This window comes from Enhydra lutris, unplaced genomic scaffold, assembly GCF_002288905.1.
Source record: "Enhydra lutris kenyoni isolate GAN:26980312 unplaced genomic scaffold, ASM228890v2 scaffoldscaffold57, whole genome shotgun sequence".
Lineage (NCBI taxonomy): Eukaryota > Metazoa > Chordata > Mammalia > Carnivora > Mustelidae > Enhydra > Enhydra lutris.
In genome coordinates this window covers 268146-295260 of record NW_019154141.1, presented here as the reverse complement: position 1 = coordinate 295260, position 27115 = coordinate 268146, and the positions used below count along the sequence as shown (strand labels likewise).

Genomic DNA, 27115 nt, shown 5'->3' with positions numbered 1-27115 from the left:
CCTTCCCCTGCAACTCATCACCATTTTTCAGGACCAGTCCCAATCCCCAGTTCCATTTTTTGGCTGACACGTCCCCTGCCTACTCCAGTACAGATCTCCAGTGCCCATTCCTGAACTTGGTTAGCCTGCTTCCCTGTGGTGGGAAGTAGGGGGCCGGCTTGCGTCTGGGTGCAGACATAATTCCCATTGAGTGGACAAGGAACCCGAAGGAAGGGGCAGTAAGACAACCTGCCAGACCACAGACAAATAATAGCAGAGCCTGGCATCACCCCTCAGGGCGCAGGATTTCGCAGGCGCTGGCTACAGTAATGTGCATGCTCTCAGGATCTTGCCCAATGCATTTTTGGAGATTTGGATAAGCACCTTGGCAGAGATCCCACAAACGTTTACTACCATCGGTGTTTGCTTCACCTGGTTCATTTTTCTCCTGACTCTGGAGACCTCCACAAGATGCTGCGGGATGGGCGGTCACGTGCTCGCCCTCCGCCCCGCCCCGCGTCCCGGCCCAGCCGGGGTTGCTAGGCAACAGGTAAACTCCGCGGGGCTGAGCCGTTTGAGAAGCGCTGGGGCCGGCGCTGTGGTTCAGGTGTTTCCCTTGTGGCCTGGAGGCGACAGGAGAGGACCTACGGTAAGGGCGCGGGGCTGGAGAGGGGAGGAGAGTGAAACGGGGAGCCCCAAGAAGCTCCTCGTGGGGGCAGCCTTTGGGGATAGCTCCTCCCGGAAGGTGGGTGCCAGGTGTCCCACTCCATTCCTCTGGCTGCCCTCGGCACTCTCTCGAGTCACAGGACCCTGCAGGTTCTGGTCACCTAGACTCCTACACCCCGAACTCCCAGTTAGTCTGCTTCTGATCCACCAGTCTCCTGGAGGGACAGGAGGTCTCTAAAGGGTTCACAGATGGCTGGCTGGAAAGTACAATCTGGGCTGGAGTGGCGGGAGGTGGGCTTTCTGATAAAGGGGGGGAAGGGAATCCATAATTATTGATCACCGACTAGGTCGCAGTTCCCCTAAATGCATGGCTTTATTTACTCCCTAACCAGAGGGGGACATTCTTAAGCCCACTGAGATACCATGCTCAAGGTCACAGGTTTACTTTCACCTTCCGGCAACACGTTCAAAGTTTATCACAATCTCTGGAATCACAGAAGTGTGTTCTTGGCTTTCAGACCCTGTGTGCTCTCCCCTGTCACATCTATGCATAGCTGTGCTTTGTTTTTCTGATCAGAAATGGAAGAGGGGGAGAGTTCTAGGGGAGAGCCCCGGGGGACAGGGCTGGTACTCAACATGGGACAGAGGGAGTGCTGGGCTCCTTCCTGCACCAGGAGCTAGGGATGGGGTGAGGGGGAACTCTGTAGTCTGTCCTCAAGGAGACAGCGTTGTAGTGGGGAGAGCTGGTGAACCTCAAGGCAGCACGCTTCAGTCCTGGGGACCTCCTCCCACCTCTGCCTGTCCCTATCCTCCATGTGCTTGAAGCTCAGCTCAGGTTGACCCCAGTGTGCCTCGTGTTGTCCTCATGGGATGCCGTGGTAGGGGGCAGGTTGGATTCCTAGAGAGATCTGCCTCATTTGAAGACAAGTGAGTCCCTTAGGACCCCACATTCTAGAAGGTGCACAAGGACATAAGAAAGAGGGAAGGAGGGGTGCCTGGGTGGCTCAGTGGGTTAAAGCCTCTGCCTTCAGCTCAGGTCATGATCTCAGGGTCCTGGGATAGAGCCCCACGTTGGGCTCTCTACTCAGTGGGGAGCCTGTTTCCTCCTCTCTCTCTGCCTGCCTGTCTACTTGTGGTCTCTGTCTGTCAAATAAATAAAAATCTTAAAAAAAAAAAAAAAAGAAAGAAAGAAAGAAAGAGGGAAGGAAGCGCCCCACCTGTATTCCTCTGCCAGGCCAGGTGCCATACAGAGGCCGTCAGTCCCTGGTGCAAAAACTGGGGGCTGCCCTAGGGACCAGGAGGAAGAGAAAAATGCTCTCGTGTTTATGTTAGGTGGAGTCCAGCACGGAGGGAAAGCAGCCCCCCTCCTCTTGCCTCTCTACTAAGCTCGCAAACTGCCACCCCTCTCTCAGCCCCACCCCAATCTTGGAAAACCCACTTTCTTTTATTTCTTTTTTTAAGATTTTATTTATTTGACAGAGAGACAGAGAGAGAGGGAACACAAGCAGAGGGAGTGGGAGAGGGGAAACGCAGGAAGCCTGATGCGGGGCTCGATCCCAGGATCCTGGGGTCACGACCTGGGCCAAAGGCAGAAACTTAACAACTGAGCCACCCAGGCGGCCAAAGCCCACTTTCTCTTAAGTCAGGGAGGTTCTTTCCAGGAATCACTTTGCTCATTATCATCACACAAGAGGAGTTTTTATCATTGGTGAAGGTTCCAATCCGACAACCCTGGTCGCTTTGATGTTCGTCAGCCGTGCGTGTTCTTGTGTTTGAGACTCCCCGCAGGGTCCTGCCTATCCCTGGGTCTCTAGGTTCCCACGGGTGGGGGCCCCCTCCCCCAACAGCCCCAAACTGGCAGCAGGGCTGTCCCCGCCCCCCTTGGAAGCCGGCTTTGCAGACAGACAGCAACGCCTGGGGACGCCCAGCCATGGGCCCTTGTCCCACCAAGCGGGAGAGACCTCCTGAGACCCCCGTGCTGACCCTGCTATTCATCTTCAGGCCCCGCCAGCTTGTGAGAAAGAACCCGCTCTGGATATCTGAATGAGCTGTCTTCCCGTCACCGGGCCAGGCTTTAAATGTCCCTTCTGTCTGCCTCCAGATAGAAAACAATGCCTCTGTTCTCGCTCCTGGCTTGGCCTTGGGAGGCACCAAGAAGGAAAGCAAAGCTGTTTAAAATATGATCTGTGCAAAAGAGGTTATTTTTGTGCCTCTGGAGTTTCCTCCCGCTCTTAAGCCTCCTTGTGTCTCCAAAGAGCTGGCTTTTTCAGCAACTGTCTTTTCGCAGAGGGAGCACCAGGCAGCCCCTGACTCTGGGGACACCAGAGCAGCCCCGTGGCCCCTCAGCGCTCGCCCATGTAGAATGAACACATTAGGGCCACCTCCTGCAAGTCGTGCTTCTGCTCCTACCCTCTGCTGTCCAAGCCATCGCTTCTACCTCTCCTGGTACAGGAGAGTTTCCAAACCACGAGAAAGAGCGACAAATTCTGTTCTCTGCCAGTCTGTTTCCGGTCCAGCTGTTCCTGGGCTGGGAGTGGGTTGGGCGGCGCTGTCTTCAAGGAACAATGTACGTGGATGCAAAGGGATCTGGAAGTTAACTCTCCCACCCTCACCCCCTTGCCCCTGCCTCAGCTGCTCCAAGGCCAAGGCCACCCCAGGCACGTGCTTCTGGGCTGGCCCACAGCTCTTGGCCCTGTATCCCAGGGGCCAGCAGCCAGGACCCAGTGGTCTGGTTCCCTGCAGACTGGGAGGGGAGGGGAGGCAGATGAGACATGTGTCTGATCGTAATATTCGATCTGGGGGGATTGTGAAAAACGCAAATTGCCAGACCCCGTCCCAGACACAGGGTCAGCATTTGCAAGAGGGGGCCTGGGTGTCTCCATTTTGCAAAGGAACATCGCAGGTTTGAGACAGGCCGGCTGAGAGATTAAGAACCCTCGCTGTAAGTCGGTGGTTCTCACCTTGGGCTGCGCAGTGGGATTAACTGGGGAGTTTGGAAAATCCTGTGGAGAGATCCAGATTTCATTCCTCCGCAGTTTAACCCAGGCCTTGTGATTTTATAAAGCCTTCCAGGAGTTTCTAAACCTAGAGCCAAGGTTAAGAATCACCGCTTTAGAGCCAGATGGCCCTGGGCACTGGCTCTGCCTCAGCTTAAGAACTGTGGCCTTGAACAAGGTGTTTGAGGTCTCTGGGCATTGGTTTCTTCATACGCAGAATGAGAACTGTCTGTGGGGGGCTGTGGGGGGCACGCAGTGAGGGATCCTGCAAACTGCTTTTCACAGCACCGGGGACCCACAGGTGTCTGTATATTCTGGATGCAAGTCCTTTATCAGACACGATTTGCAGATATTTTCTCCAAGTCTGTGGCTTGTCTTTTCATTTTCTTAATGTTATGAGGTTTTTTTTGTTCATTTGTTTTCTTGGGTTTTTTTTGTTTATTTTTTTAAGATAGTTAACTTTTTTCTTTTAAGATTTTATTTATTTATTTGACAGAGAGACAGCGAGAGAGGGAACACAAGCAGGGGGAATGGGAGAGGGAGGAGCAGGCTCCCCACTGAGCAGGGAGCTGGATATGGGTCTTGATCCCAGGACTGGGGGATCATGACCTGAGCGGAAGGCAGTCGCTAAATGCTTAACGACTGAGCCACCCAGGCACCCTTTTGTTTTGTTTTGTTTTGTTTTTAAGAGAAAGATTGCCCATAAGTGTGAGCTGGGAATGGGAGGGGCAGAGACAGAATTTTACGGGGTCTCCACGCCCAGTGTGCAACCCAACACAGGACTTAATCTCATCACCCAGATATCATGATTTGAGCCAAAACAAGAGTCAGACACTTAACCAACAGAGCCACCCAGGTGCTCTAATGTTATCTTTTGAGGTGCAGAGTGTTTAATTCAAATGAAGTCCAACTTACTAGTGTTTTTGCTCTTATGGGCCATGCTTCTGGTGCCGTATCTAAGGAATCTGCCCTATCAGGGTCACGAAGATTTCCTTCTGTGTTCATCCCCCTTAGTTTTATAGTCTTAGCTCTTACATTAACGTCTGTGATCCATTTTGCATTAATTTGTGTGTGTGGTGTGAGGTAGGGGGCCATGGTCATTCTGTCCCACATGAATGCCCAGCGGGCCCAGCACCCTTTGTTGAAGAGACTATCATTTCTCCATTGATCCTCCTTAGTACCTCTTTCAAAAATCAGTTGGTCATAAATATAAAGGTTTATTTCTGAACTCTCAATGCCATTCCATTGATGGAGTATCCATGGATGTCCAAGGATGTCATGTCCATCTTCATACCAGTACCACGCCTTCTTGATTATTCAGTTTTAAGTAAATGTTTGCTGAATGAGTTAGTGAGAGAATGGAAACTATAAGAACAAATACAAGGCATAAAGTCTGGCATTCACAAAACCTACGAATTCCTAGAAAAGTCTATGTAATTAGATTTCCTTTTTTTTTCTTAAAGATTTTTTTGGAGATTTATTTATTTATTTATTTGACAGAGAGAGAAACAGCACAAGCAGGGGGAGCAGGAGAGGGAGAAGCAGGCTCTCCGCTGAGCAGGGAGCCCGATGTGGGGCTTGATCCCAGGACCCTGAGATCATGACCTGAGCCAAAGGCAGACGCCCAAACGACTGAGCCACCCAGGCACCCCAGATTCCTTTTTTTTTTTTTTAAATAGACTCAAGTTGGGTGCCCCAGAGGGCATTCTTGGGCAAAATCTCCAGTACATTGCTTGGTAAAATGAGGGACTCTATCATCTCTATTGCATTTTTCATCTGTTTCCTAAGCTTGGACATTTTTCTGTGGGTTTTACTTAAAGCAGGACCTATGTCCTCCAAGTATGTTCCCACCAGGTCCCCTTCCGGTTCAAAGGTAGCAACATCTGCTTACAGGCAAGAACCTAAACTCTGGGTGACCAAAGACCTTTAGTTGTAAATCCAAGCACAGCAAGGCTCCTGTCCAGACGTCCTCCCCATGGCTCCCACCCACTCATCCAAGGGCTCTAGGCAGGCCCATGAGCCTCATGGACCCACAGTCTGAACCCTGGGGAACTTGCCATCAAAGACCACTTTCTGAGAGTTAGGAGTGTCCGGTAAAGGGCAACTCTGCTCACCTCCATAGTACAGTCTTGTAGACAGACCTCATCAGCTGGCCAGCCATGGAAGTCACCAAGCTCTCAGACCCCACAGAGTGTCCTGGTATAACAGGGGTCAATGAAGAGAAGAGCTATCTGTGGGAACTGCTCACTGCATTTCTACGATTCCCAGTTAGCCTTTGTGAGGAAACTTTTCTGTGTGTCTGATCCTTGCGTTCCTGTGGCCGAGCAGCCTGAGAGCATCAGGTGTGGGAGTGACTGAGTGGCCCAGCCACAGTCAAGCAGTTGGGGAGAGTAGCAGGACCAGAACTTAAAGTCAGCATCCAGCCCAGCTTAGAACTCTAGGAAGGCAGTTGTGGATAATCAGGTGGTTGGGTGGGCGTTTCCAGAGAGGCCTGGGGCTCTCAGATCCATGGGCCGTATAGACATGTCCAGCACGTGGCAAGGAATTTAGTCCAACATGATCGCCTCAATATTTCTTCCTGCCCCCCAATAACCACATTAGCTCAGTAAACAGTACTGTTGGGTAAGTCAGGGCTGTGGAGTCAGGCAGAGCGGCTAGACCCCTTATGAGCCATATGGTCCCGGGCAGAACACTCAGAGTGTCTCTAAGTATGAGATTCCGCCAAGTCACATGAGGATGTTATTGTCCACCTCAGCGCAAATGCAAGAACAGAACCAGATATAACATACGTAGTCATTACTCGATAGATGGTTTTTATAAATGCAGATGTGGCTTCTCAACAAATCCCCTAGGACCCCTCCTCTCAATCAGACTGGGAATCTGGAACTACCCTTGGTGAGGGGAAGCAGCCAGGTGGGGCCCCTTACCACACACCGCCCTCTGCCCCCCACCCCTGCCCCACAGTCGCCAGGACCATGGAGATCGTGTACGTGTACGTCAAGAAGCGAAGCGAGTTCGGGAAGCAATGCAACTTCTCCGACCGCCAGGCCGAGCTGAACATCGACATCCCGCCCAACCCCGAGCTGGCCGAACAGTTTGTGGAGCGGAACCCGGTGGACGTGGGCGTCCAGTGCTCCACCAGCATGTCAGAGCACGAGGTGGGACCCAGCCCCAGGGCCGCGGGCCGGTGGAGGTGTGGCCGGCCAGGGTGGGACAGCATGACCCTGTGAAGGACCCCATGACCCACCATGGTGTCTGGGGCAGGAAAAGACCCCGCACCAGTCGTTCCCCAGGCCAGGTGAATGTGACTCAGGTTGCTGTCTCTCCTGTGGGCTCTGGCCTCACCCTTTGGACCCTTGCTAGAGTTGTCTTGGGCATGTGGCACACCTGGGAGAGGTAAACTGAGGGAGTGGGGATTCGGATCTCCAGGCACCTGCTCCACTTGTGAACAGGAAAGGGTGCTATGGAAAGTTCTAGTCAGAAGGGCCCCCATGATAGGAGAGTGGAGGGTCATGGTGCAGTTCGAGCTCCCTGCCTGTCTAAAGGGGAGGGTGAGCCACCTCAATTGTGTCAGGCGCTGCTGAGAGAAAACAAGTTTGAAGGAGAGAAGCCACTTGGTCATGTCCCAGATCAACCCAGTGAAAATCACACTTGATTTGGCCAAACACAATTCATGGGCAGCTCCAGTTCCTCCCGGCCCAAATGCACTGAGTTCCTTGCTCTCCCGGGGCTCACTGCTATCATGGGGACCGGGGGACATTGTCCTCGGAGTAGCCAAATAAACAAGATGGCCTTAGGGTCTCCACCCCATGAAGACTAGTTGCTTTTGTGAGCCCTGGCCTAGATAGAAAAGAAGGGGAGTGACTGCTTCCTGGGTTTGGGGTCTCCATTTGAGGTGATGAGAAAGTTCTGGAACTAGATGGCAGTGATGGTGGCACAACATCAGAAAGTTCCTTAATGCCACAGAACTGTACATTTTTAAATGGCTAAAGTGATAAATTTTATATGTTTTTAACCACAATTTTAAATGGGGGTGGGGATAGAAAGGAGGCAAAGTGGCAAGTTTAAGGGGTAAACTATGACTGCCCCTACCGTCCTCCCCGACACAGAGAACATGCAGAGCAATCCCTCCCTCTCCATCATTTCCATCTTTAAGTGCCCATGACATTGTACAAGGTAAGGCGCAGCAGGCTCACTCACTTCTTTTCCTCCGGGATCACACAGAGCAAATGGTGGGCTCCTCTGGTCCGTTAGGGTTTAGATCAAGTCAGAACTGGATTACCCACGGCCAGCGCCGTCACAAACCTGCTAGCTCTGTAGGGCAGCACTTCCGTAGCCACCTGTGACCGTCTGAGGACCAGAAAGTTCCTTGCTGGAACCTGACCGTATTGTGGCTTTGGCCAGGGGATCGCCTCCAGGGGACGGGGGGCCTGGGATGCTGGTTGGCGGTCATGGCCTCGTGTTAACACCTGGGGCAAGCACGCTCTCGCCCGCGCCTCTCTGTTCAGGCCAACACGGAGCGGTTTGAGATGGAGACCCGGGGGATTAACCACGTTGAGGGGGGCTGGCCCAAGGATGTGAACCCCCTGGAGCTGGAGCAGACGATCCGGTTCCGGAAGAAGGTGGAGAAGGATGAGAACTACATCAACGCCATCATGCAGCTGGGTTCGGTGAGGCTTCCTGCAGCTCCAACCACCACTCCGGCTCCCCGCCCGCATGTGAAGCCCTGGGTGTGCCAGGCTCTGTGCTCGGCTCCTGTGGGTACTCGGGGCGAGAGCACTGACTACCTTCAAGAACCTTCTATCTGGGAGCAGGCAGACCCATCCACAACAGCAAACCAAAGGGGAAGGCGGGAGGGTGTGAGGGCTGGACAGGCTGTAGGAGGAGGGTGACAAGAGCTCCCCTTGAGCAAAGAGGACCCCAAAGAACCCCATTCAGCAGCCACCTGCCAATAGGGATCATTCATTCACTCAGCACATGTGGATTGAGCTTCTAGCCTCTGCCAGGCCCAGCAGAAATTGCAAGAATGAATTGCAAAAAAAAAAAAAAAAAAAAAAAAAAAAAATCGCAAAAATTTCCATACATCCTGCCCCAAAGAGTTTATAATCTCCTAGAAGTCAATGACAAATACAGAGATAGCACCCTATAAGGTAGAGGACATGCTGTAAGATGAGGGATAACTTGCTATTTTGCTCTGTAAGGCAGGAGATTTGACTTCCTGCTGAAGGGATCAGGGAAGGCTTCCTGAAAGAGGATACCCTTGAGCTAGGCTTTTCCTTGCTGGGCATCTGGGAAAATGGTGAGGGCCTTCTGGGTTGCAGAACCAGAGCATGGGTGTTGTCTATGAAGCGATAACCAATTCTGTTTGTCTGGAGCAGTGTTTCTTCACCTTTTTTTTTTTTCATTGTTGTCCCCAATGAGCCTTTTTAGACATTTTTTTCCTAATTGCCTCCCCCTGAAGTTTTACTACCATACGTACATTGTTTATGTACTCTATGTATATTTGTGCGTTCTACATAGAAAGTAATATTATTTTACCCCCCAAAACCAATTTTCACCCCCTTGGAGGTGATGGTGGCCTCATGGAGAAGGTATGGATGGGCAGGAAGAATAGGAAAGACTACTGGGTATGTCTTGTCCCTCCCAGACTCCATCCCAGTCCTGGTCAGGCTGCACCCAGGGACCTCCCTTTCCCGCTAAGAACTTCCGACGTGTCCTCCTCAGATCATGGAGCACTGCATCAAGCAGAATAATGCCATTGACATCTACCAGGAGTATTTTGATGACGAGGACGAAGTGGAAGTGACAGAGGAGGCCCCTTCAGCTAAAACCATCAATGTTTTCAGGTACCTCTCTAGCTAGGCAGATGTCTGGTTGATCTCTGTCGCCCCTACGGGTGGGTGCTTCCAAAGGTCACTCCTTGCTGATCACTCCATGCCGTGGGTACAATGCCATCTGTGCTCTGGTCTTGGTAAGAAGCAGAGCCATAGAACACCCAGCAGCCAACGGGTCCTTACCTTGGGGGTAAGGTCTGGTTGATGGAAAAGGAAGACAGACTCGAGGGAAAGACTAAGGGAATTTGCAAAGCTGGGTGCAAGTCTAGTTGACTCATGCAGGGCAGAATGAGCACAAAGTACAGGACATCTGTGACCCAGCAGCACTGTGGGCAAACAGGACCCTCCTCCCACACTCATGGGAGTGCACCTGGTAATGACCCCCAAGGACAGCAGTTTGACAACAGGACTTTGTCCTATAGATACGTGTGTGTGGAATCACTGTGTGTGTGGACATTCACTGAAGCGGGGCGTGGGCTATAGCCAAAAACTGGAACCAAGCTAAATCCATCGGTAGCGGACTGCTTCTAGCAATTCTGGTAGACCTACACAGTGGAATACCATGCAGCCATCAGAATGAAGGAGGCAGATCCTTCCATGACAAGATTTACTTTGTGAAGCCAAACCAGAGCAAACAAGGTACAGAACAATATGTAGGGTAGCACTATTTTTTGTTAAAAAAAAAAAAAAAAAACAAAATACACACACACACACACACCTGAGATTTTGGAAGTGGCTAGCCTCAAATGCCAACTCTGGGGGATTCATTGTGCTACTGTGACCCTCTGAGGGTCCTGGGAATTAGTTAATCCTGTCCCAGCTCAACTAGGAAAGACACTTTCGTGATCCAGGTCTGGTGTGAAGCAGGACCAAGGGCTGCGAGGGGAGGGTCCAGGGCAGGATGGGGTCTGTCCCAGCCTCCTGGGGTCTGACCTTCCATAGGGACACCTTAGGAGGATGATGGGTTAGACATCATCCCATCCCAACCTCTACATTTGACAGATGAGGGGACTGACCCCAGGGTGGGGATGGTGCTCAGGACGCATGGTGGGTGGGCGACCCAACCAAGGATGGAACTCTGGTCTTCTGGATGCCAGCCTGCACTCCTCTCACTCTAACAGTGCTCCTAGGGAGGAGTGAAGTGGTGGAATCAGTGGGTGAGAAAGTCACTTGGCTTTCCACCTTCCTTTGTTCCTTCTGATTTCTTCAAGGACAAAGTCTCAGTTGGGACCTTTTTTACTTCTTACTCATTCTGCTTCCTGCCCTTTTTCTTTTTTTTTAAATTAAGAGTTTATTTTTCAGAGCAGTTTCAGGTCCACAGCAAAACTGATTAGAAGGCACAGAGAGTTCCCACATGCCCCCTCCTCCCAGCACCCCCACAGCCTCCCTGCCATCAACACCCCGGCCCAGAGTGGGGCCTTTGTCACCATCATGAACCACCGTTCTGATACAGCACCATAACCTGGGAGGTTTACAAACAATAGAAGCTTCTTTCTCACAGTTCTGAGGCCGGAAATCCCAGATCAGGGTGGACAGGCTCCGCGCCAGGTGAAGACCCACTTCCTGGTTCACAGGCAGCCATGTTCTCACTGAGAACTCACATGGCAGAAGGGGTGAGGCAGCTCTCCGGAGCCCTTTATCAGGGGCTAATCCCATTCTGAATGGCTCAGGACCGAATTACCTCCCACAGGTAGTGGGAGGTACCACTACCCTTGGAGGTGATGGTGGCCCCATGGAGAGGAGGTTTCAACCTATGAATCTGGGGGGCACAACAGTCAGCCTGTAGCACCCCCAAATCCACCATTTGCCTTAGGGTTCACTCCTTGTGCTATACCCTCCATAGGTCTTGACAAATGTATCATACAGAATGGTTTTACCTCCCTCAAAGTCCTGTGTTCCACCTATCCATCCCTCCCTACCCCCAAACCTTTGGCCAACGCTTGACCTCTTTACTGTCTCCGTGTGTTCCAGAATGTCACATAGCTGGAATCATACAGTTTTGTGGCCTTTCACAGACAGGTTTCCTTTGCTTAGTGATGTGCGTTGTGTTTCCACCCTGTCTTTTCATGGCTCGATAGCTCATTTCTTTTTCATGCTGATTAATATTCCCTTGTCTGGATAGACCCCGGCTTATTTATCTATTCACCTGCTGAAGGATGTCTTGGTCGGACATCCTTCAAGCTTCAACTTGGTTGGTTCCAAGTCAGGGCGATTATGAGCAAAGCTGCTGAAAACATTCACATGCAATGTTTTGTGTGGACAAAACTTTGCAACTCTTTTGGGCAAATACCAAGAATTGCTGGATTCTGCTTCCCTTTTTATTTCAATAGCAATGGGAAACCAGAGCCATATCAGAAGCAGGAAACTCCCTTCACTTCTGGATCCTTGATCAGGCTCAAAACTTTCAGCAAATGAAAATATCAGACTAGAATTTAGTATTTTTTATTTCCATGGGTATTTATTATTATTTTTTATTTATTTGTTTATTTTTTATTTCCATAGTATTTATCATTGCCTTCTGTTTATGGCTGGTGAGGGTGGATTTTTGATTAAGAGAGTCCTCTAAACTTTGTTCTTAAAATAAATTTCTCTGTGGGGCGTCTGGGTGGCTCAGTTGGTTGAGCATCTGACTCTTGTTTTAGCTCAGGTCATGATCTTGGGGTTGTGAGATCAAGCCCCGTGTTGGGCTTGGCACTGGGTGTGGACCCTGCTTGGGATTCTCTCTCTCCCCCTCTCCTGTCCCCTGCTCTCACACTCTCTCTTTCCAAAAAAAAAAAAAAAAAAAAATTTTTTCATAAAGAAATAATTAAGTAAGAGGTAAAGAGGTGTGGGGAGGCTTCAACCTCCATTCTAGTCTTCTGCCCTCTTCTTCTCCTGTAAAGGGACCCCCAAGAGATCAAGCGGTCAGCCACACACCTCTCCTGGCACCCCGATGGCAACAGGAAGTTGGCGGTGGCATATTCTTGCTTGAATTTTCAGCGGGCACCTGAGGGCATGAGCCACGAATCATACATCTGGGACCTGGGTGAGAAGTGGAGGAGTCCAGGTGGCCAGGAAAGCTGCCAGGGGGGTGGTGGTAGGGGAGAGGTCAGAAGAGTACAGGAGTGGAAGATAGAAACTACAGACCAGGGACTTTCAACAGGGCTGGTCCCTCATAGGAAGGGACCAAGGACCCCAGGAAGCCGCTCATCCCTTCCCTGTCTGGGTTCAGACACAGCCAAACCAGAGCTGTATCAGAAGCAGGAAACTCCCTTCACTTCCAGATCCTTGATCAGGGCATTCAAGACCAGACCCCAGCAAATCCCAATTCAGACAGACTCCCCTCTGTGCCACCTTTCCTGGCATCTGTCCCTCACCCATGGCCAGGAGGAGCAGTGTGTCCACTTGGAAGCACAGACCCGTTGTCTCTCTCTAAGAGCTGAGCTTGGCCAGGAGCCGGTGTTGAGCGGCTACACACAGTCAGACGTCCCTTCACTGTCACCAGTGTGATAATAAATGTTAGCCGCTATGAGTAAGTGTAGGCGTCAAGCTCAGAACCAAGCACACAACGCTCTTGAACAACCCAACAAATGCTTACAGCCACCCTGGGGGCTGAACTCCACCATTAATCCCCTTATACAGACAAAGAAACTGGTTTGGAGAAATCAGGGAGAATTGGTCTTATGTAAAAACTTTGTGGTCAAACCTGGTTTCCTACCAAACCCACAAAATGGACACACACACAGACACATAGACACATAGACACACACAACACACACACTACTGATTACCAGAGAGAAAACCTCCAGAAGAGCCCTTAGGGTCAAGAGTTCCAGATTCTGGTCACCAGGGCCTAGAGGTTGCAGCCTGGAGGAAGACGGGGTGGGGGTGGGGTTTCCAGGCTGCCCCTTGCCACCTCTCACTTCTAGAAGGGTTAAACTCTTTGACCCTGTCCTTCACTTTCTAGACCGTGGTCCCCGAATGGGACCATTTCTTGTGTGTTTGTTTTATAGAAAACCCCAACAGGCCTGAAATTGTCCTAAAGCCATCTTCTCCTCTTGTCACCTTGGAGTACAACCCCAAAGATTCCCACGTGCTTCTGGGAGGCTGCTACAATGGGCAGCTCGGTAAGGACGGGCCCAGCCCCCGACGCTGTCCACCAGGGCCCACATGCCTGCTGGGCCTCCCGTGGGGCACAAAGGGAGGTGGGGACTTCCCACAGCAGATGGGCTCCAGACATCCGGGCGGGTTGGGGTTTGCTGATAGCTCAGCTGGGTCTCCAGTCGTAATAGTTCAAGGAGGTCTGAAACCAGTTCAGAATAAAAAGTTTTAAGAAAATTATAAGTCAAGTATAAAGTCAAGGAGCATTCACCGCCCACCTGCCCCAGCTGGAATAGAGTAGTAGAGGGATAATGAGACCTGTGAGGAGCTCCATCTCAGGAAAGGCAGGCAGAGACACCTGTACAGGGATGGGTGTGAGTGATTCCCACCATGCACAATGAGTGGTGACACGTTCCCTTCCTCCTTTGATGATCAGGAGCATTTGGTACGAATTCTTTAAATGTTCAGTAGAATTCACCAATGAGGGCATCTGGTCCTTCCTTACGGGAAGTTAAAAATTGCTAATGCAGGGGCACCTGGGTGGCTCAGTGAGTTAAAGCCTTTGCCTTCGGCTCAGGTCATGATCCCAGGGTCCTGGGATTGAGCCCCACATCGGGCTCTCTGCTCGGCAGGGAGCCTGCTTCCTCCTCTCTCTCTCTGCCTGCCTCTCTGCCTACTTGTGATCTCTGTCAAATAAATAAAATCTTTAAAAAAATTTTTTTAAATTGCTAATGCAATCTCTTTCTTAATTAATTCATTGATGGATGGATTAGAGAGTACAAGCTGGGGTAGGGGCAGAGGGAGAGGGAGAGGGAGAGAGAGAATCCCAAGCAGACTCTGCACTGAGCATGGAACCTGATGCGGGGCTTCATCTCACATCCCTGAGATCATGACCTGAGGCGAAATCAAGAGTCAGAGGCTCGGCTGACTGAGCCACCCACGCGCCCCTCTAATGCATCCTCTTCATTTGTTCTGGATTGCTCCACACTTTCTAGGTCTTCTCGAATCAGCTTTGGTAGTTCCGTTCCCCTTTCTTTCTGTTTCTCAGATGGGTCATCTCAAATGACCTCCCTCCAGCTCAGTGGGTGTCTTCTGCCGGCTCACATATGTTGCTGAGCCCCTCCACTGAATTGTCATTTCAGTGAACGTATTTTTCAACTCCAGAATTTCTATTTCGTTCTTCCTTTTAAAAAGAATTCCTATCTGTTGGCGTGCCTGGGTGGCTCAGTCAGTTAAACGTCTGACTCTTGATTTCAATTCAGGTCATGATCTCAGGGTCATGGGATTGGGCCCCACATCAGGCTCCTGCTGAGCGTGAATTCTGCTTGAGATTCTCTCTCTCCCTGTTCCCCTACCCCTCTCCTGCTCATGCTCTCTCCCTATCACCACCACCACCATCATCATCATCATCATCATCTCTATCTCCTTATTGATACTTTTTCTTTAGCGAGATATCATTCCCATACTTTACTTCTTTAGATACAGTTTCCTGTAGCTCTTTGAACATCCTTAAAATCAAAGATGTAAAGTCTTGGTCCAATAAGTCCAACAGTGGTCTTCCTTGGGCTCAGTCTCTATTTATTGCCTTTTTCCCTGTGTATAGGCCATATTTTCTCATTTCTTTGTATATCTTGTAACTTTTTTGCTGGAAATTACTCTCTTTACATGATATAAAGTGACAACTTTGGAAATCAGACCCTATACCTGCCCAGGGGTTTGTTTTCCTTGCTGTTTGTTGTAGTGGTTCATTGCTTCAGTGAATATTCTGGACCAATTTTGTGAAGTCTGTACTCTATCCTCAAGCACCTGCAGCCAACCAGTCTTTGCTGAGAGCCCCCGTGTGCCTGTTTGAGCATACCTGCCACACTCAGCCATGCAGCTGCCAGCCCTGCCTGAGCCTCTGCGCAGAGCCTCGGGGTCAGCCAGAGGCAGAGGCTTAGGACCTCCCTTGTTCTTCCCTGAGCGTGTGCTCAGCTCTGGGCATGCATGCAGCCCTGCCCAGGCAGGTGGCCTTCCAGATCTCCAGGAATATGCTGGAGCTTTTCAAAGCCCCTCTGGACATCTTGTTCTCCATGCTTACCTTTTAAGCTTTGTGATTAGTTTGCTGTTGGCCCACCTTCAGGAAGCTGCAAAGTTACTCAGTTGCCTGTAATTATCGCCGTTTTCAATAGCTATCTCCATAATAAGACATTTTTTCACTCATCAAGCTCCAAGTCAAGCCGAATACAGACAACCTGCAGGAGAACCACCAGGCAGGTCAGACAGTCGCGGTTCCTTGGACGGAGACTCTGAATGAGCTCTGGCTGCATTACCCCTCTTGTGGCTGCCCAGCTGCAGATTTTACCAGGAAGGTGGAATGTTCTTTTTATTTTTTTGAGGCTGCCCTGTGGGACTTGGAGAATGTGGGGTCTTAACTTGGGCAAGTTAAACTGCCCCAAAACTCACTGTCCTTACTAACATTCAGCTTTCTCCTGAACACTCTCTGGATGGCTGCAAAGTTTGGGCTAATTTGGTCTGAAAAAGTTGACCGATAATTTTTACCAGTTTTCTCATTGCTTTGATGGAGGAAGAGATTTTCAGAGGTCCTTAGGCTGCTGATTTTGCTGATGGAACACCCATAAGACTGGTTTTTGGATCCCTGGGGAGCTTGGAAGGACGCTGCCCACATGGGCCCTGCCTGCCTGCCTCCACCTCTGGCCCCCAGACAGCAGATACTCAGCCTCTGTGGCTGCATCCCAGGCCTGACTTGACCTTGGCCCTAAAACGTCCTCCCTACCCTCCTACCTTTACATGTTCTCTTCCTTCCCCTTCTTCCTCCCAGAGCGGGAGCTGGATGGCAGGGAAACTTCTTAGACACTCTTCTGAGGCCTCTGACTACCACCCCTCAGGCCTGCTGCCTCCTCCCCGGGATCAGTCATGGGATCCCACAAGTCTCCTGCCAAATTACCTGATGCCAGGGCTCTAGAAAACAAACGGAGCCACTGTGCATGATTTATTCAGGAGGCTTGCCTCGCTCATTATTCATAACCCCTTTCAGGGCTCTTCCCACCAGTTCAGAACAGCCTGGGGTTTGGGGGTCTGCTGCCTGTGGGAGGTGCTGCAAGGGGACCTACCCTTGAGCACTGCTCTGCCCCAACCGAGCAAGCTTATCTAAAAAAGCCCATATCTGGGCCAGGCCGCTCCAGGGGCAAACGCCTTGGAGTTCAATTCCATAAATCAAAACATGGATCGTATTTCTGTTGATTTCCTAGAAATAGCTCTGGGTCATAGAGTGGGTCCTTGCTGCACACTCATGGTAAAAGGAGAACGCAGTCTGTCAAGACGGAAACTAGATAAGTTTCAAAAGTAAAGCAGCAGAGGTGAAGCCCCAGTAATGGGTGTGAGTAAAGGGTCTGTGAGTTGCATTCCCATCTCCCAGCAGGGGCAGCCAAGGTGTGGAAGATAAAAGGGAAGGCGTGTATGCAGCAGGAGAGATTTGCCTCAATGTTCTTACTTTCAGGAGCCTTTCTCCGGGGGTGGAGACACTCTGCTCTCTGGCTGTATATACTGGGTCATCCTAGGCTCATCCTCAGTCCATACTCCTTCTCACTCTTTCCAGGAAGCTTGCCCTGACCACCCCCACGTGTCCCTCACCAGACTGATCCCAGCATGAGCTGTGCTTGCGCCATCCCCCTTCCTGCCTCTCAGGGACGGGGACCGTCTTATCCCAGAGGCTTCCGAGGGTCTAGTGTGGTGCTCAACACATAGTAGGGGCTCGACAGAAATGAGTGAAGCTTGCACTCTGGGAGTCTTCCCATAGAGATTGTGTGTGAACTTCAAGGGTTGGAAGGAAACTCAGGCAGCTTGGGACTAAGCCCTGATTCTGAAAAACCACATTCCTGCCAAACCAAGAGAAGCAGCATTCCTCCATCGCCTCTCCCTGTAGCCAGAAAGGGAGTTTGGGCTTCCATTCACCTTCCCCTCATTCCGCCCCCCTCCACCCCCAGCCTGTTGGGACACCCGTAAGGGGAGCTTGGTGGCGGAGCTGTCCACCATTGAGTTCAGCCATCGAGATCCTGTGTATGGCTCCATCTGGCTGCAATCAAAGACAGGAACTGAGTTCTTCTCGGCATCCACAGATGGGCAGGTACTGGCCGGCCACTGTGGGGGGCAGGGTTGTGGGGAGCAATGACACTTCCCTGGTTCCCCTTCAAAATCCCAGGGGGAACGTTTCCTTTTGCGTTTTATTTTAAAATTAAGGAGTAAGTAATGCATGCACATGGGACAAAATCCAAAAGGTACAAAAGGGCAGAGAGGGAAACACCTTCCTCCCACATCTTCCCACAAGCCTCCCAGCCCCCCTTCCCATAGGCACCCACCTGCCTCAGCTTCCTATGGCTGCCTTCAGGGATAGTCTCTGTATACAGGAGCAAATACATCTGTCTTCTTCACTCTCTTCCTGCACACCTTACACGTAGGTAAATATCTGCACTTGATATTTTTCATTTAGTCTATCTTGAAGATGGTTTTATACTTCATAAAACACTGCCCTGTGCCCATTAAGAACTCCATTAGGGCGGCACCTGGGTGGCTCAGTTGGTTAAGCGTCTGACTCTTGATCTCAGCTCAGGTCTTGATCTCAGGGTCATGAGTTTGAGCCCTGCATGGGGCTCCACACTGGGCATGGAGCCTACATTTAAAAAAAAAAAAAAAAAAAGAACTGCATTGGCTATGCCATAATTTATTTAAATGGATTTCAATATGTTGTCATTCTAAGAATAACGTAACAAAGAGTATACTTGTATATAGGTCTTGGCACACGTGTGAAGGCACACCTATAGCATACGGTGGGATTTCTGGATCAAAGCATGTGGGCAGTTACAACACTGCTATGTATTGCCATATTGTGGGGAGGCTTTAAGAGTTCAGATCCCAGAGCCCACATTTGGCGATTTTGATGCAGTAAGGTCTGGAGTGAGGCCCCAGTTTCTAGATTTTACGAAGCTTGCCCGTAACCCTGATTGTCAGCCAAGTTTAAGACTGTGGGCCAGAGTGGTGGTTCTCCAAAGCATGTTTGTCCCGCAGGTCACTAGGCACCTCTAACACCCACCCCTTTGGTCCCAGTGATGGACCCCGGGAAGGTGGCGGGGGGGTGGTGGGGAGAAGGGAAGGCAAAAGCCAGGAGAATCGAGGCGCCTCTGGTCTCACAGTTGCCCTGCCCTCCCATCAGGTTATGTGGTGGGATATCCGAAAGATGAGCGAACCCACAGAGGTGGTGATCCTGGACATTACCAGAAAGGAGCGGTTGGAGAACGCCTTGGGGGCCATCTCCTTGGAGTTCGAGTCCACTTTGGTGAGTGTCCCAGCTCTTCCTTCCCCCGCTTTCCATCGCTGGGGCAGCCAGAGCCGAGGGCGGGGCAGGCCAGGACTACCGTGTGCTCCTGGCTGCTCCACAGAGGGCCGTCCCTCCCTCCCACGGTCATCCTGGACCTACGTGGTCTTTCCAAGGACTCTCCAGCAGGGGGCAGCAGAGTTTCTTGCGGAAAGAAGCCGAGCCCTCTCATTCACACGCAGTCATTGGCTAGTGGCCGCCGGTGAGCAGAAGGCAAGCTTTTGCAGAGGACAGGATTCCAGAAAGGCCTCACTCTGTGGGAAGAGCCCTGCCCAGGACCAACAAGGAGAGGCCACGCTCTGGCCCTGCCTCGTGTGGGTCGCTTCACTTTCTGAAGGGAAGGAAGAGATATTGGGGAAGCAAGTGAGGTCAGAGGAGGATCCTCGGAAAACCAGAGCACAGGCATGATTCCAGTACTAGTGACGGGAAGGGATGGTAAAGAAATACCGAAGCTGAGCAGTAATGTGAATGTGTCAGAGGACAGAAGCTTCTGGAAGCAGCACACGAAGACACCCCCCCCTTACCTCCAAAGCAAGAAAACAACTTTCCCAGATGACTCTTTGCCTTGGGCTGGTTCCTAGTTTATGTCTTGCTGAAGCCCAGGCCTGGCTCCCACTGGGGATTATCCCTTGTTTGCTCTCAGGTCATGTGACATCATTCCTAGGCCCTTGGGGCGTGGAGGTGCTCTGGCCTCACCCCTGCCCTGGGAGTGCTCACCAAAGGCTGGGGAACCAGCTGGTGAGATGAGGTGGAAGACAAGTTAACAGACCCCCACCGCTGGGCATGGTAGTCATGGCAGAGAGGACGCAGAAAAGCCTTCTGTCCTGAAACCAGGGGTGTCTAGAGTAAGTGCTGGATATGGTGTCCGTGCCACCACCAGTCCCCAGCGTTCCCAGGCTCGTGGCTGAGCGCAGGCCGTGTGCCAGACACTAATAACTGTCTTGTGTGATGAGCTTGCCTCCTCACACACGACGGTCTTGTGAGGTAACGTTATTATCCTGCTTTCCAGATAAACAGATGAGTCTTAGTGGGGAAGTCATGCACTCTAGAACATGGAGCCACCCGGGCTCAAACCCAGGGCTCTGACTCCAGGCCCAGGCTCGCCAGGCCAACCCCACCAAGAAGTCTGAGACTGGTGGCATGGCCGCCCATCCGGATCCGGGCACTTCTCCCCGTGACTCCCCTGCGATTTCCGGATCTGGGCACTTCTCCCCGTGACTGGCTTGTAGGAGTCTTGGGGTTTCCTTCATTACTCATGCTTCTGGGCCTTTCAAGCTGTGTCTCTTCACTTTCCTTTGACCCCCAACCTGGAGTCCAGTTGTTTCTTTTCTTTTTTATTTTAAGATATTTTTTATTGTATTTTTAAATTTTTTATTAACATATAATGTATTATTAAGATATTTATTTATTTATTCATCTGAGAGGAGAGAGAAAGTGCGCATGCACACGAGTGGAGGAAGGAGCCAAGGGAGAGGGAGAGAGAAAATCTCAAGCAGATTTCCCACTGAGCGTAGAGCCCCATGCAGAAATCGATCAACCTCATGACCCTGAGATCATGACCTGAGCCAAAATCAAGAGTTGGACACTTAACCTACTGAGCCACACAGGCGCCCCCTGTTTTTCCTGTGTAAAGCCATGAACTTCCTTCCTTTTTAAAGCCAAACGATCTTCCACTGTGTACAGAGCCCACCCCGTGCGTCCATCCAGTGTCACTGGGGTTGGGACACTTGAGTGGCTTTGACCTCTTCGCCTCTATGAATAAAGGTGCCAGGAACAGTTCTACCCAGTTCTGCAGGGAGCCACTGGAGCCTGGGTGAGGGGGCTTTCTAGACTCTGTATAGCAAAATGCCTCGTGGACACAATGGTGCTCCGTGAAGAGCTGCTCATCACGTGACTCCTGATGAGTCTCCCCGGGACCAGAAGAGTCGAGAGGGCTTCATTAAGATGGGGCGCCCTGGTGCGAGATTGCGGTGGTGGGGGTCTGATAAAGCTGGGAAGGGGGGAGACAGCTCCTTAGCAAGGGCTGCGGAACAGCCTGAGCAGAGGCTTAAAGCAAAGGCCCTCCCAGCACCTTCAGCCCCCTCCGCCCAGATCCCAGGAGGCTGCTCGCCATGACAACGAAGCCCCAAGCTGACGTTTCATGGTGCCTTCTGCTCCTGTGTCACCCCTCCCCCACCCCACAGCCAACCAAGTTCATGGTGGGCACCGAGCAGGGCATTGTCATCTCCTGCAACCGCAAGGCCAAGACGTCAGCCGAGAAGATTGTGTGCACCTTCTCAGGCCACCACGGCCCCATCTATGCCCTCCAGAGAAATCCATTCTACCCAAAGAACTTCCTAACCGTCGGTGACTGGACCGCCCGCATCTGGTCAGAGGACAGCCGGGAGTCATCCATCATGTGGACCAAGTAAGAGGGAGGGTGGGAGGGGACAGAGGGGGCCAGCCCAGGAGTGCCCCGAGCCTCCGTATGCCCACCCATAACATGGAGAGAATGCCCTTCCACACACACCAGAGCTTGTGTTGGGAGCGGCCTAATCCGGCCACTTTATGGAGGAATGTGGTTCCAGCAGCCTGGGCTGGTAAGAATAACAGCCTTGGGTTCATTTTCAGGACCTCAAGACAACCCCACAAGTAGGTAGCACAGTTCTTCTTGTCCTTCGTGGTCTGTGTCAGGGAACAAAGCCATGAGGAAGTAGAGCCACTGCTCCTGGCCCTCAGCTGGTGAGGAGCAGAGGTGGGATTTGAATGGAGGAAGCTTGGATTAAGAATCCAGACCCCTCAGCAGGACAGCTTCATGGGTTTCCTCTCCTGGGAGGGTGGGCATGTAGGAGCAGAGAGGGACAGAGCTATGAGCTCTGGTGTTGGATCAGAGACGCTTGTGGACTCGCCCAGTCTGCCCAGAGGAGAGGCCAAGGGGATGCCGGAGACTGAGTGCCCCAGCGTGGTCCCGCTGCCCCTGGGGGAGCGGGGGAGAGCCACATCCATGGAGATGTTACAGTGCGGGCAGAGCCAAGAGACCAGAGCAGAGGCCTGAGGTTGGGGAACGTGCTCTCTCAGCCTTCACGTGTGTGGATCTGGGGTTCCCTTCCAGCTCACGTGGTCACAGGTCCTGCAGTGTTGTTGCCACTGTGGACCCGGATGGGCATCTTCTCTTCCAGGGATTCCTAAATCTGGGGGCATTAGGATCTCCTGGGAGGAGGAGTTATTATTATTATTATTATTATTATTATTATTATTATTATTTACTCTAAACATGGAAAAGGTTGTACTGAATGCACACAGGCTCCATGAATCGGGATAAGTTACACAGGTGCAACCATGACCCCATCAGAGCCATAATCATACCCATCACCTCTCTCCTGCCCCCTTTATTATAATTATTCTTAGGGGGGTGGATGATAAGAACACTTAACATGGGTTCTACCCTCTTAGCAAACGTTACTAGTTGCTACAGTGTGGTTAGCTAGAGGCACTACTAGATCACACTAGATCTCCAGGACTTATGTATCCCACGTAAATGAAAGTTTGTACCCTTTGACCATCACCTTCCTGTTTTCCTCCTCCCCCACACCCCCAGCCCCTGGCAACCAGAGCTCTACTCTCTTGCTGCTGTGAGTTTGACTTTCATGATTCCACATAGAAGTGAGATCATGAAGTATTTGTCTTTCTGGATCTGGCTCATCTCTCTTAGGATAACGTTCTCTGGGTCCTTCCATGTTGCTGCAAATGGCAGGATCTCCTTTTTTAGGGCTGAATAACATCCCATTGAATCTATAGACCACATTTCCTTTATTCATCCACCGTCTGATGGACACTTAGGTTGTTTCCATCTCTTGGCTGTTGTGAATAATGATGCAATGAACATGAGGGTGTGGGTATCTCTTTGAGATTCTGATTTTAATTTCTTTGGATAAATACCCAGAAGTGGGGGTGCTGGATTGTTGGCTAGTGCTATTTTTAATTTTTTGAGGCCCCTCTGTGCCGTTTTCCACAGTGGCTGCACCAGTTTGCATTCCCACCAACCATGTAGGAAGATACACTTTTCTCTGCGTCCTCACCAACACTGTTTCTTGTCTTTTTGATGATGGCCATTCAAACAGGCATGGGGAGCTATCTCCTTGTGTGTGTGGTTTGGTTTTTCTTTTTTTTTTAATCTCTTTGTGCTTTTGATTTGTGCTTCCCTAATGATGAGTGATGGTGAGCACTTTTTCATGAACCTATTGGTCATCTGGATGTCTTCTTTGGAGAAGTACCTGTTCAAGTCCATTGCCCATTTTTTAATTGAGTTACTCCCTATGAAATTTTTTGGTATGAGTTCCTTATATATTTTGGATATTAACCCTTTATCACATATGTGATTTGCAAATGTTTTCTCCCATTTCTAAGTTATTTTTTCATTTTTCAACTTTTTGTATAGAAGCTTTTTACATTGATGTACCCCACTTGTCTATTTTTGCTCTTGTTGCTTGTGCTTCTGGATTTATTTCCAAGAAATGGCTGCCAAAGCCAATATCAAGGAGATTTCCCCATGTTTCCTTGCAGGAATTTTATGGTTTCGGGTCTTGTGTTTAAGTCTTTAACTCATTTTGAGTTGATATTTTGTATTTCTTCCTCATAGCAGAAATCTTCGAAAATCTAAATCCTACCATGTAGGAAGTATAGCACTCTTCCTATGTCAATATTAGGAACTTCTCTGTGCGCACTCTTCCTCTGATTCCTTTCCATGAGTCCCACGGCTGGAAGACTGGGCCTAGATCCAATGCCATGCACCTGTTCCCTAGAGCTGTGGGGAAATACCAGTGGCCAGCCCCTTGGCAGGACCGGAGCCTTTTTTTCTTTTTAAGATTGATTGATTAATTGATTGATTTGAAAGAGAAAGAGCATGCAAGCATGGGAGGGGCAGAGGGAGAGGGAGACAAGCAGACTCCCCACTAAACACAGAGTCCAACATGGGGCTTGACCCCAGGACCCTGAGATCATGACCTGAGCTGAATCAAGAGTCAGATGCTTAACCAGCTGAGCACCCCAGGCCCCCCAGGCAGACTGTGAACTGCTGGTGAGCGGGTTGGCATGGCTAGAAGTCAGACAGAAGAAAGAACTTCCTGCCCAGCAATGAGTCCCTGGAGTCCAGGGAGCCTGGATGAGCAGAGCCATTGCTCAGCAGCCTCTCTGTGCCCCCCAACCACAGTAGTCCTTGACCAGTGACACCCCCGGGTCCCCCCAGGTACCACATGGCTTACCTCACCGACGGTGCCTGGAGCCCAGTGAGGCCGGCGGTCTTCTTCACCACCAAAATGGATGGGACCCTGGACATCTGGGACTTTGTGTTCAAGCATTGTGACCCTGCCCTCAGTCTGAAGGTCATGTATATCCCACTCCTCATGCATCGAGGCCTTTGGGGTCTGGTGGCTCAGTAGAATCACCTGGGGGAAATTTAGAAAGAAGAGAGAAGCAGAAGGCCTGTGTCTCCTCCCATCAGACGTACGCCTCAGGCAGCCCGGGCATGGGCTCCTGGCAGCGGACCCTTCCAACCTAAGCTGATGTCATATTTGCATAGCTGGAGCCGAGCCCTGCTGGCTTAGGCCATGGAAGGGCACAGGGTTTGGAACATGGCAGAATGGCCGTGGGGCTGGACGGAGGGGGTGGAGGGTGGGGGATGGGGTGGGGGGGTGGACAGTGAGCGAAGGGGGCAAAGGGTTCTGACAACCCATCTCAGAGCGTGACCTTCATTTTGCGAGTCAGGGGAGTCACCGACGGTGTTTGAACACAGAGCTTGATGAAGCGCCCCCATCCCCGGGGGCCAGATTGTCAACGAGTCTCTCCTCCCCAACCGGGTCTGCCGGGACCTTCCAACAGGTGTGTGACGAGGCCCTATTCTGCCTCCGGGTGCAGGACAACGGGTGCTTCATTGCCTGCGGTTCTCAGCTAGGGACCACCACGCTGCTGGAGGTCTCCAGTGGGCTGTGCACACTGCAGAGGAACGAGAAGAACATAGCTTCTTCCGTAAGTGCCCTGTGCAGACCCAGCCCGCGGCAGAGCAGGCTAGCCAGAGTCAAACGTCAGCACCCCCCCCACCTCCCGGGAAATGCATGGACCTTTGGGGAGGTGGCGTGGTGTCCCCCACATGAGCAGGTAAGTGGGGTCAGGATGTCTGAACTCGCCGTGACCTGCCTGCACAGCAGCCCGGGGTGAGTGGCCTTACCCCTCCGGGCTTTGTCGCTGTCAAAGTGGTTTGATAGGTCAATTTGTCTGGCTTCACAGATGACATCTCTTTGCAACAGACCCTGTCAAAGGGTCAGAGATGCCCTTAGAGAAGACACAGGGAAGGCAGGGATCCTGGGGAAGGGGGTTGGGAGGCTGAGATCTGTCACTACATCCCCCACCCGCCCAGAGGGACCCCTGCGGCATCTCCCCAGCACCTTGGGCACACCGGGGAACTGGAGGCTTGGTGCTGAGGCCTGGGGCCAGCCCCCGGGCTCTGCTGGGACCATGGGCCCGCCCCCGAGCAGGTGCTTCCTTGGGCCCAGGGCCCCACAGTGCACAGCTGTAAGGGCGTTCTTTATGCTGCCATCTTTGTTCTGGAAACCCCTCGGAACTGGGCGACTTGGCAGCTCTGCTCCTGCCTCCTGACCTCAATGTCCAGTCCTCCTTTCTTGCCCTTAGTGCTGAGAACAGACCCCTTTGGGGCTGCACTGAGCAAAGAGAAATCAGCTTGACCCCACGCTGAGAGCTGGCCGCTGGCTGCTGCCCTCCTCCCACAGGCCTCCCTGTCCCTATGTGCACCAGATATTTGAGCGGGAGACCCGGCGGGAGAAGATTCTGGAAGCCAGGCACAGGGAGATGCGGCTGAAGGAGAAGGGCAAGGCGGAGGGCAAGGACGATGACCAGAGAGAGGAGGAGACCACCCTCAACCTGGAGGAACTGGTCACCAAGGCCGAGGAGGAGTTCTTCGACATCATCTTCACGGAGCTGAAGAAGAAGGAGGTGGAAGCCATCAAGAAGAAGCCAAAGCCTGTAGGGCCCCAAGCGGGGGCACTGGGTGGGAGGGGTTTTGGGGGGAGCCCCAGGCCTGGGTTCCTCCTACTCGCTGACCTCCTGGGTGACCTCAGGAAAGTGGCCTCAGCAAGTGGACCTTAACTTGTCCATCCGGGAAATGTGGGGAATGACTCTCTTCCTCCTGAGAAGTCTTAAGTCTCCAGGTGGACGGCCCCGCTTACGAGAGATGGGTGGTGGGCTCCTGGGTGTCGACGGAGCGGGCAGGTGGCAGAAGACAGGTAAATGCTTGGAGAGGACAAGCCAGTCCCATGTCACGAGCTCTTCCCGCTCTGTCTCCCTGCGCTGGGGCTGGGCCCAGCTCTGATGTCTGCCGCTCCTTTCGCATCTGGAAGCATTTGGCTATGAGAGGCCTTATCCTCACACTGTCTGCGCGGCAAGGCGGGGCACAGCCCTCCCTCCGCTTACTGCAGAGGTGGGACTGGAGTCCCAGCTTCCGGCCCATCCCGCCCTCCAGCAGGCAGTGCTGACGGTGGCCACCCTCCACGGTGCAATGTACCCGACAGCGGGCTTGGTCCTGGGGGTTCCCGAATGGGGCTCATCCCGCTGCTCGAACACCCCCTCTTGGAGAAGCTGGGCCTCTGCAGGGAGTGCGGGGCACAGAACAACCCCACTTCGGCCTGCCTTTCTCTTAAGTTTTCTGAGGTTGGCCAGAAATTCTGGGGTCAGGGCTGAGAAAGCGGTGCGGGGTCCTTACCCCTGTTGTTTCTATTCCGGGTCACAGCCCTGTGAGGAATCATGTCCATTTTACAGGTGAGGGGACCAAAGAGACTCCCCGAGGTCACCCAGAAAGCGCAGTGGCAGACGTAGGACTCGTACCCGAGTCCGTCAGATGCCCTAGACCTTGCCCGCCCTCTGCACCCGCCGGCTTGGACCACCCACTAGGCCCTCGAGGCCGCGGAGCTGGTAGCGGAGCTGGTAGTGGTCTCCTGGGCACCCAGCAGCCCAGGCCTCCACTGGGGGGCTGTTTTGGCCTCAGGGGATTAACTTCCCAGGGTGCAGGGGAGCCCCGCCCCCGCCCCCACAGTGATTCTGCACGGTTTCTGCAGACACATCAGGGTCTGGAAGCAGATGAGGAGATGGAAGGAGAGGATCAAGGGGAGGAAGAAGACAACCGTGCCGAGACTCCGGCCTAG

At 51.9% G+C, this 27115-nt stretch overlaps 1 protein-coding gene across 1 annotated transcript; it reads left to right on the top strand.

Moving 5' to 3' along the window:
- Positions 1–568: 568 nt before the first annotated feature.
- On the top strand, positions 569–27115 carry LOC111158169 (dynein axonemal intermediate chain 2). The gene is made up of 13 exons (XM_022520067.1): positions 569–628; positions 6606–6799; positions 8150–8311; positions 9366–9487; positions 12358–12500; positions 13468–13581; positions 17542–17681; positions 18765–18887; positions 21110–21333; positions 24151–24286; positions 24783–24929; positions 25713–25940; positions 27029–27115. The coding sequence occupies exons 2-13, from the start codon at positions 6617–6619 to the stop codon at positions 27113–27115; spliced, it is 1809 nt and encodes a 602-aa protein (XP_022375775.1). The 5' UTR covers positions 569–628; positions 6606–6616.

What these genes read in the sequence shown, in the direction of transcription:
- LOC111158169 (XM_022520067.1), top strand. Translation starts at nt 6,617, where the DNA reads ATGGAGATCGTGTACGTGTACGTCAAGAAGCGAAGCGAGTTCGGGAAG. An exon ending in AAAACCATCAATGTTTTCAG is followed by an intron (nt 9,488 to 12,357) that starts GTACCTCTCTAG and finishes TCTCCTGTAAAG; the next exon opens with GGACCCCCAAGAGATCAAGC. An exon ending in ATCATACATCTGGGACCTGG is followed by an intron (nt 12,501 to 13,467) that starts GTGAGAAGTGGA and finishes TTTGTTTTATAG; the next exon opens with AAAACCCCAACAGGCCTGAA.